We start from the raw sequence: 10,829 nt of genomic DNA on the forward strand, positions 1-10,829 counted from the left end.
CAATAAAGTATGCATCTTCGATCGAAAATCTATCAAGAAATATATACATAGTTGCAATGCCGGCGCTAGATTTTGCGGGGCCACTATGTTAAGAGGGAGGAGGGGATTGAAGTGCGATATATTCTCTCAATAAAAATGATTATACGATAAAGATAACATTATTTTTCGTTTGTAGGGGTGATAAAAATTTTTCTTTTGTATATCCTTCTTAAAAACAAAACTCTAAACACTATGTGTGAGGCTCCAAAAGCGTGGGAGTACAATAATTTTGAATTGTGTTATTGTTACTGAGTCTCATAGCCAATTCTATGGAGACTTAAGGGATCATAACTGCTTCATAAATTATGAAAATTTATTGCGTTTTTATACGGAATAGTAAAAATTTAATTAGGTGCCATACACAATTTGTTCAAATTGTGCTTATAATGAGTTATTTGACATCTTGTTAGAATGTAATATTCTGGCTCTTTTAAATTTTAATAAATGCAATGTTTTTGGGAGTTTGTTTTGTAGTTTATCTAATGATTCACTCTCTGCTGTATCTCACTACTTATGGCAATGTCTGAGGTTAGTAATTTAGTCCCCGGTTTCTTATCCATTTTTCACTGATAGATCTCTATGTAGTCTTTTTTTTAAGACTGTGGTTTGTTATCGGCCACCAACAGAGTGACTATACGAAGAGCTCGTTCTTTAAATACTCGCACACAGACACCTGTAAATAATCTTATATAAACATACATTTAGTTGTTATATATATATACACGTCTAGGGAGGCGCACACCGCAAGATTGCAAGCACGAAAGGAGCCATTACAACCTTACGTGTATGAGTGCACGTTACAGTAGTGCTTAAGAGGTCAGTGTCACCTATGTGTATTATATTATATGAATACAGCTGGAGAATCGTGGGAGATGGAAATTAGAATATCAGATTCAGGAATAAGAACAAAACAAACTCTTACAGCATATTCGCGATACCATGTGTTGTGGTAGGTGATAGAATAAAATTATGTATGAATGCATGTGTCAAGTATACTTTATACAAATAATAATTTATAAAAACATACATATGTATATAGTATTAGGTAAATTACTTTTTTTTTTATAATATTAACAAACTATTTAACAGATTAGGAGTTAGACTATTTAAAAACTACTCTATGTAAATAGTAATGAAGTTACATCACTTTTGTGATATAAAAGTAAGTTCATTATAATTTAATAACGGCAGTTATTTTTAATGAGATTTCACTTACACTTAACATGAGTAAGTATTTAGGAATTCATAATTCGTGGAATTTTTTACACTTATACTTTTACTTATTTTGAATTGATTATGAGCAAAAAAAGGTCTGAAAATATTTTTGTATAACTATAACATTGCCAATAGAGAGATCACGTGCCCCTGTGCACCCTCTAGATTTGCATCTGATTTTACTATATTAAATAAATTACAAAATAAAAATATTAAACGTGTAATTAATATAAAATTAAAACACAATTTAATTTAATAGTATTATTCTAATCTTTATAATTTTCATTCATTATCTTTAGATATATTAAGGGGAATTTCACAGGTAAAACTTCTGGTCAAGTACAGAAAGATAGAATAATGATAGGACAAAATCTTCACATATAAACGTATACTACCGTTTATATGAATAAATTGCTTATAATAAAGGAACGATTAATTTTTCAAATTACCCTTAATTAATTGAAATTACTTTTCAAGTAGTTTCGTTATCGTAACATATAATTTCTAGTAGATACATATTTAATATATATATATACACAAGGTACAATGATTCATTTATTATGAATCACTTAGTCGAAAAATAATATTGATAATTGAATTGATCTGTGCAAATACAAAATAACTACATCTTTCTTCAAAATTATATTTCATCGGTTCTAAATTAAGATTAAAACGACGAATGTATCTATTAAATATATCAAAAAATTACATTAAATAATTTGAAAAATATAGCATTTTTAAAGTTTACTGGTAGGTAAAGGATACATGTTAAAAATTTCTAGTTTTTACCGCTTCCTTAAATAGAGTTATCTTGTTTTTGCCAAAGCCTAACAATTAAAAAAAATTTGAAATGCTTATTATATTTTCAAGTGTACAGATATTATGGCTATAATAAATGTATTGTACTAGCTCTAATGTATTTCTTTAGTTACGATATAGAGCTTTTTATACTGAAGATATGGTATTAGTTACAATATTTTACAATTTAGTATAACAGATCAATATACTGACAGATGAAGATTAGTTTTAAATAGTTTTTAACTGAATAATCCAATAATATGGTTTCAAAAATTCATAATTATTGTAGTAAAATTAAAGAAAATACCACATTTTTACTTGCATTATTTATTTATTACATGATAAAAATAATAGAATTATATTAGTTTGTAGGAAAAAAAAATGAACAAAGTGTAATTATATAATTAAGATGGATTAATAGTTAATATTTTTTAATATCACTCATATTTAAGTATAATAAATTTAACACATTGTATTATTTCTTATCTAATTTTTATTTGACCGCGTAAACGTCTATTAAATTTGATAATAACCATTTAATTAATGTTGACCAATGGGAATACGCGGAAAAAGTTATTGTCATCGATGAGACGCTGAAAGCGTAAATAATATAACGTCAGTGTTATCAATATGAAGGGATTTTATTTAAAAATTAATAATTTAGCATAGTTGAGTGTGCCTCTCTATTTTAACAAATTAATGAGTAAGTAAATTTTATCATTTTTATCTTATTTCGTATGCATTAACTGGGTTTTTAGTAATAATGTTTTAATTATGTCTGAAAATAATTGATGTCAATTTAAGGTGAGACATATTTCTTCAACATTTTTAATTAGAATAAAATGGAGGATTCATTTCGATGAACAGGTATATTTTTATTATTGATTTTGTTATTATTTAATAGTTTTTATTGGATATTAACGAAACTATCCAAAAATTTAGGCAACATTTTTCTTTGATGATAGAAGTATAAACATGAATTTTGAAAGAAAAAATAATATAAATGGTTTTGTATTGAATTCTTTAAATTAAATGTTGTGTTTTATTTTGCTTATTACCTAATTGTTGCTTTTAACTTAATGCTTTAGACTAGATAGATAACCTAATCTTATGATAGAAAAAGGGACCATTTTAAAATTTAGTTTCTAGTATTAAATAGAGTAATGATTTTTAAAATTTCTCTGTTTGACTAAGTTATGAATAATCCATCTATATTTATTTCAACTAAACACAACAATGTCTATGTAATTATTTAATGTATCAATTCTACTGGAGTCTGAATACTTTTGTTATTATTCTGTACATTTTTGGAATTATTATTATCAACTTGTGTTATTACGATTGGTAGTTATTATAAAAATTAAATTTATTTTATGAAAGTTGTAATTTTCTATTTTACTATCGATAACGTATTAATAATTTAATGTAAACTAAATAGTCATAAAATTGCATAAGCGACCTTTGTCACTGAAAATGTCAAAGAACAGTCGGAAACAGAAACATGTGTCGCGAACTGTAATGTTTTCTAACATGAAACGTGAAAATTTACTTTTCAAGTAAATTTTCTTTGTGGACTCTTATATAAAACAAATGGGAATTATGCTAATGCAAGGGGGTTTACTTCTATATTATTGTTTGTTTTGCCAAGTATATTATGGTATCACATGGAAGCCAACCGTGATGTAGTCTGGTCACGATGACGTCGATCCAGCAGTCGGTAGCAACGGCCATTCGAATAGGTTTGAAGCTTATGCGTTTGTAATTCGTGATATTTTCTTTTATCCTTTCCTTATGCTTGTATAAAAATATATATTATATTAGACTTACAGTGTGTGAGCGATAGAACCTCGACTTCTGTGTGTACATGCATGCCTCATAATTTTCTATAATATTAAGGAAAAATATATATATTTTTCTTTCGACAATAGCTTCTTGGCGTTTTATGGCATTCACTTGAAAAACATAAGAGTATAGCTCATAAATTTCTATTAAAATCGTGCGCTATCGACTAAGTTACTCGATTTATTTTTTATACTACTGTAGTCATTTTTGAAATAGTTTTTTTAAAAAAATCTATAAAGGTAGTAATTTAACAATATGTGGGGAAAAAATTCTTCATTGTAAATAAAATGTATATTTTCAAAGATTTTTTAGGTGTATACGAGATTGATTTTTTTTTAATTTTAATTATTTATATAATAAAAGTTTAATATTTTTAATATTTTTTAGTGTTTTAAATTAATAATATTTTTAATATAGTTTTAATTTTACTTATTTAATTGTTTGTTTACTTTTTTACATTATAAAACTTCCATGAACCGAACAATTATTTTTAAATGTTTACTCAAAATTTTTTTCATCCACCTTTAGAGCGATAGTCACAGTTGTTACTTAAAGTCATTTTCTTAACCTCTGGCTAACTATTTGTGGTCGGCTCTACTTTACAATTTGGCAGATGTTCTTACTGGCTGTCTATCTGACGCTAACTAATTATGGTTGAAAGATCCAGTAAGGGGCAAAGTTTGTGTCAATATTAAAGTTCCCGTGTGATCATATTCATTCGGAAACAAACAGCTAATAGGGCAGTTGAATATCGGCGCTATGGCTGCGATTAAATGATCCACTACGCCACGATCGTGGCGCAGTGGTTCCTATTCTACTACTGTTATATTATAAATTATATTTTTGTACTACTTATATTTATAGAAATATATTACTTATTTCATTTAATCCTGTCCTATATTAAATATTTGTTAAAAATTTCTATAATTTCTGCTCTAACCTTATTGTTAAAGAGAAAATTAAAAAAATATAGGTGTAAAAATTATTAAAAGAGCAAACCAGGTGAACCTTAAATTTCGATAGTAACCTATTGAGTTTATGATTTTCGTTTTTGGTATTTTGCTAGTTGTTAAATTTACAACGACGAACGATCCATTACAGTTTCATTTTTACAATGCGCTTAAAATTAAGCATACGCTAGTGTTAAACATCAAATAATTAACGGTACTCGTATCAAACCTAAAATAAATTTTACGAGTTGTTTTATTATTTAATGGTTTTTGTTGTTGTAGTTGTCGGGGCCATCAGCCACCTAAAATTTTACTTTTATTGTCACTCATAAGTACATTAACCTCTTCACTGTTTTCACCTTAACACTATTAAAGTGTTTAGTTCAGTTTTTTATTTTTGACGTAAAATAATCTTTATAAAATTAGGTTAAAAATACAATACCCGTTATATTAACTGTCGGTAGGTAAATGGTGAACCATTTACAGTATATAAGAATAGTTATATTAAGTAAAAACACAATTTTTATTTTATTTTGTGACTCGAGTTTCTTTTTCTGTTACTTGTACATCTTAACATTATAGTAAACTAATAAGTAATAACAACTTTTAAGCGGCTCCAAACAAGTATTGCACTATGCCAGCCATAATAATAATAATACACAAATATGTATCATTTACATTACATTAAAATGTACAATATATATATATATATTAATATTCAAATAAAAATATTTTATTTACACGATTAAAATAAATTTTTATACTAAAAAAAACCAACAATTTTTAAAAACTAATTGATAAAAAACAAAATTAGTAAACGGGGATCTTTTGTTCAATATCGTATATACATAAAATTATGTAAACAACGTATTTCTAATATTTAAATAATAATAGTAATGATAATAATAATCGTCTATAACAGAGATCACAGGCGCAGCTTGGTGGATTATGAAAGTTTAATAATAATAAGCTAAATAACTGTAATGTAAGAATATTAAAACTATGTCATTTAAAGATGATTAACCTTAAACATCAACAGTATTTCGTTTTTAGTTTCAGTAAACATCTATTTTGCATGTCTTCATATGGTATTAACTCATATCACTCTCTCGGCCATCTGTAAAGTAAAATTTACGATTAAATTATATTAAACTATGCAATCAAATAGTTGTTGAATTTGTTTTGAGGAATTTTCATTTAGAGATTAAAATTTTTTACATTTTAGTTATGTATTTATTAATTTCTATTGTAGTTCAATTTCACTATTGTTTAGAACCTCGCAAATAAAAAACAAAATATGTTCTATATCACCACGCACGACGTACGATCGATGTTTGTTTTTTTTATTGGAGCGAAGATCATTCCAAGTGTAATGATATAGTTTCGAACTACACTCGTCGATAAAACACAAATAGTGATCACCAATAACACATATTACGTCGTGTATAGTACTTCCAAAGTTTGTTACATGTATCTAACTATGTATTATGTGTCAAATAATAGCCAACTGTATGCATAAAAAATGTATATAATCACTGTAACTTAGTATCACTACAACGTTACGTGGTGTATCCACAATAATCTTCGAGGCTTTACGTTAATTTGCATACGCCGTTATCATTATAATATTATTGTAGACGTATAGTATACGGGTTAGATACATGACCTTTATTATAAATGCCTCGCATCTAGTTTTTTACTATACTTTAGGTATTAATAAAATCACTTGTACAGTGACGACTCAAATCATACTCTTAGAACCCACCGAAAGTGCGTGAACGTTTCCCACGTTATACCCGAACGGCATCCGGTGAGTATTTTTCTCTGGACGCGTCCGGATGATATTAAAGACCACCTCTGGCCGGCACATTATTCTTCCTCTTAACCGAAAATTATACAATAATAACATGTACACTAAGATTGTGTACATTGTTTAGATTGTAGAGCTACATAAACGTAAGAAATCGGTCGCCTTTCCGTATGATATAATATTGTACCAGTGCCCTCTACGATGTAGTGGTGCCATAGACTGTTACCTTTACATTACCCACTATTTTAGAAATATACTTCAATTTAACACGATGACAAATGTTTTAACTTTTTGGACTAATTTACTATTATTTTTTTAATTATGCTGATATATACTTTTATTTACAAAAAAAAAAATGCACATTTTTTTAATAATATATTTTATTTTTATTACCGTTTCGGTAGAGTTCCGATTGCGGTCAGACTTAACGTAAAAAATAAAATCAGCGTTTTAAGTTTTAATTAAAAACCGGAGCACGCCCATCGCGTCTATGATAATCTTTTAAACACTATCTGTAATGGGGGTCTTTGTCGGCACACGGTGAGTTTAAAGACTGGATATCCGTTAGACATCTTAGAGCACGTGGTTTAGTACTATTAGGGATGTTCTCATGAAAAACAAATATTTATTGTAGAATTAGGTTTTTATTTAATTGAAAAAAAAAAAATAGTTATAATTGAAAGAAAGAAACCGTAAAATAAAGTCCATCAAACATTAATATTATTGTACTTGTATTTAAATTATCCAATAAAATTTTCCTATAAAATATGTACTGTAAATCAGTAAGCTAGAAAACGCACAAGTGACCATTGCAAATTTTTACAACAACGCGTGAAAAATGAAAAAAGAGTTTACAAATCAACAAAAGAAATATTTTTAAAGACTTCTTAAATATATATATAATATTTTTTGGTTGTAGGCTTGACTCTTTTTCCAGTTTTTTTAGAAAATTTCATGGTGGATAATTGTGCATTTTAATTCTGGCCCACTCGAACTATTTGTAAAACATAAAAAATAAATCTTATAAAAATAATTAAATGTAAAAAATGTTTTACGATATTCGATTGTTTCGAAATAAACTGGCCTTTGCATAATCATTTATATCTTTAACAGTGTTAGAGTGTCATTTATTATTTATATTTCTAGTACATGTATCGCACATATTTCTTATGTTTGACTGTGGTCGGTTTAATTTACATTTAAGAGTAATAAATGCAATTTACACGGACTGGTCGTGCGATATCTTATGAAAAGCGATCCTAAATTATTATTAAAGCAGTCATTTAAAAATCACACTTGGCATTATGGTTAAAAGCAGTTCTACATATTATTTACACCCGCGACGTTATAAAATATATTAATAAAGGTTTAACGAAGTACTGATAATATCGTTGTATTTAATACAACATGATTAGGAATTAAAAATAATGAGGTAAAAATATTATTTTTCTAAAGAGATAATATTATTATTATTTTTTGTTTTAATACGAGGTTTGGGTAGAAAATTTAAATGATTTTTGTGTTTAAAAACAAATATTATTACATATCTAATAGAAATATTTTTATCAATAAAAATTACCTTGAACTGATGTATCAGCAGCCGTGTCTTGGTCAAGTCGCACAATTAATGAAGGCCTGTTAAGTGTTCCAACCGGTGGTGGTTGTAATGGGAATAGTCTATGATGGTCGACCGTTTGGGGCCATGGTGGAAATGGAACTATGTAGTGTGGCGGTGGCTCAACTAGCACTTCATGCACATTTGGCACGTACTGTTCACCAGACCAATCAAATGTAAATGTTGAAGGTTGAGATGCTGAAGTGTTCTGATGTGTTGTTGGTAAATGATAGGAACCACCACTGCCAGGAGTTGGAGGAGTTGGTTGTCCACAATAACCGGTACCGAGCATATCTACGTCAGGTACCTTTTGTGTACCCGAACAGCAATCGGACCACGGTGGACTTGGGTTCCACGTGTCCATCATCATGTCACCAGGATCCATGGCAGCTTTGACTAGCGCTCGGGATCTACCAAGAGAAGTGGCTGATGGTAAAGATAACGCTGTCGCTGTGCATCCACCCGTCTCTGCACCCATCGGGGACACCGGCGAATCAGCCGATTCTTCTGTTTTCATCGTTAATGGCGGTGGTGGAGTTTGTTCCGGCGAATGAAGCGAATAGTCTACTGGTTCTGGTTCTAGCCTATGTCGACCATTAGCATACCGGAAATAACTATCGGGCAATTGATGAAAGTGTTGAGGCTGTTGTGGTTCGGTAGAGTAAGGTGAGCTCTCATGAACATGTTGTAACTGTTGTGGCCTATGCTGTAACGGAGGTTGTTGGTAAGCGTAAACAGGGCCTGAAGAAGTACTCTGAGTTGATGATGTTGGACCGACAGATGGTACCCTTGGAGAAGTCTGTGTGTCAAACTGCATACCGTATTGAAGTTTACTTTGAACCATATAGTAATGGTAAAGCCAACTATTGGATCTCATTACAGCTGCTTCTTGATCCCTACAAAATAAAAAATTTATCATTTATATTATTAAATTTTTTTCGTAATGATAACACTTTTAGAATTAAAAATCGCAATAGTTATGATGCCTTCTATTTGGTTAACTGTTGTAATTAAATACTATTTGGAAACTTGATTAAATCAGTGGTTTTTAAACCAGCTGCTATTCTAGGAGTTTTATTTACACTTGTGGACTTTAAACATTATAGACAGTAGTACTTAATCCGCGAATCATAAATAGATGGGATTGGCAAAAATAAAATTAGAAAATTATTGGTTACATTTTTTTTTTTTTTTGGTGGTAAATGAGTTAAAAATTTGAACATCTAACTTAGTCTAAAGATGCGTACAATACTAAATTATTCAAAAACAAGAAAGTAATTAAATGACGTAGAATTCACGGAGTGAAACACTTGCGGCGCACGTTTTAGGTTTATTCATCTTTACACAAATAGTTTCCAGTATTATTATCTTTGATATCATAATTTAGAATAGCGTCGTGCTTTATGAGTTTAATACCACCCACATTTAGGAATTTTAGAATTATAACAACAATATAATTATAACAGAAACAACGGAGTTTGTGATCGACACGTTGATTCTCTGTATTCATCTCGATACGCTTATTAGAGAGAAATATGACCAAAGGTCATAGTAACGGATAAATAAGCTCTTTAAAGTGTTCTTTGGTCACAGAAAAATTAACCCCAAAGAAATTTGGTCACGATTATGAACGATTTCGGAAGTAGTTCCAACGAGACTATCTCACGATGGTAAAATTACAGGTTGTATTGGATTTTGCATTGACAATTATTTTCCTGCTGAGGTTGTTTTACATACCATTATTAGGATTTATTCATTAAATATTTTCTGAGGTGAACTCAAGTTAGTGATAAATCTGCTTTATTTTACATTAGATCTTCCTGTCATCGAATATGGTTCTATAATATAGGAACCTCATACAGCTTCTGACTTCCAGATGATTGAGTGTGTGCAACGTCGGTTTCTTTTAAGTTAAACATTTCCTGAGAATCCAGAGTTATACCTCTATTTTCACAGTCCTAGATACTAATAGTATCGTTGATTTTAGAAAAAAAGCTAGTTGTACTTTTCTTTCAAAATCATTAGAAGGTAAGGCCGATTCATCAAATTGTATATTAAGCAAGATATAATGTTAATTTTAAAATTCTTAAAACCTTGATAAATTACTTATCAAATTTCTCGATATCACGTCTTACATATACAGCGAATAAAGATTCACCTTTTTCATTTTGTTAATTGTATCTTAATCTTAGTACGAACAATAATCACTTTCATTATTCTTTTTCAAGAAATTATTTTGTTTTTATGAATTAGTCGTCAAGTTGTTACATTTCGTTTTAATGAAAGTATTTTTATATTTAGTATTATATATTTTTTCTTGTTGTATATTGAAAATTAATTTTTTTAATGTATTTAAATTCTGTACATTAACATGTAACGATGCAAATAAATATTTAAAAAAATAAATACTCTAGAATAATTAAATTCGTTTCAACTTTAAAAGTTTCTTCTAAATTGTTTGTGCATTATTGAATAACTATATTTATCCGTTACGTATTCTCCATCATAGTTTGTCTATTCAGTACTAATTATTTTATCAGTCGTATTTTTTTTTTTTTTT

At 28.8% G+C, this 10,829-nt stretch overlaps 2 protein-coding genes across 3 annotated transcripts in view; one reads left to right on the forward strand and one right to left on the reverse strand.

Moving 5' to 3' along the window:
- Nucleotides 1–2,769: 2,769 nt before the first annotated feature.
- Nucleotides 2,770–10,829, forward strand: part of LOC126900977 (uncharacterized) — an 80,903-nt gene continuing 72,843 nt past the window's right edge. The window contains exon 1 of the transcript XR_007702938.1: nt 2,770–2,919. The gene's annotated coding sequence lies outside the window, so the exon portion shown is untranslated. The remainder of the gene's footprint in view (nt 2,920–10,829) is intronic.
- LOC126900968 (PAS domain-containing protein cky-1) overlaps nt 5,386–10,829 on the reverse strand; it is a 69,700-nt gene continuing 64,256 nt past the window's right edge. For both annotated transcript variants that reach the window (XM_050677014.1, XM_050677015.1), the window contains exons 9-10: nt 8,234–9,165; nt 5,386–5,961 (exon numbers count right to left, since the gene is read on the reverse strand). In XM_050677014.1, the coding sequence (XP_050532971.1) occupies nt 5,936–5,961; nt 8,234–9,165 (958 nt within the window). In that variant the 3' untranslated portion in view covers nt 5,386–5,935. The remainder of the gene's footprint in view (nt 5,962–8,233; nt 9,166–10,829) is intronic.

The sequence above is a fragment of the Daktulosphaira vitifoliae genome, unplaced genomic scaffold, assembly GCF_025091365.1.
Source record: "Daktulosphaira vitifoliae isolate Bord-2020 unplaced genomic scaffold, ASM2509136v1 Scaffold_3, whole genome shotgun sequence".
Lineage (NCBI taxonomy): Eukaryota > Metazoa > Arthropoda > Insecta > Hemiptera > Phylloxeridae > Daktulosphaira > Daktulosphaira vitifoliae.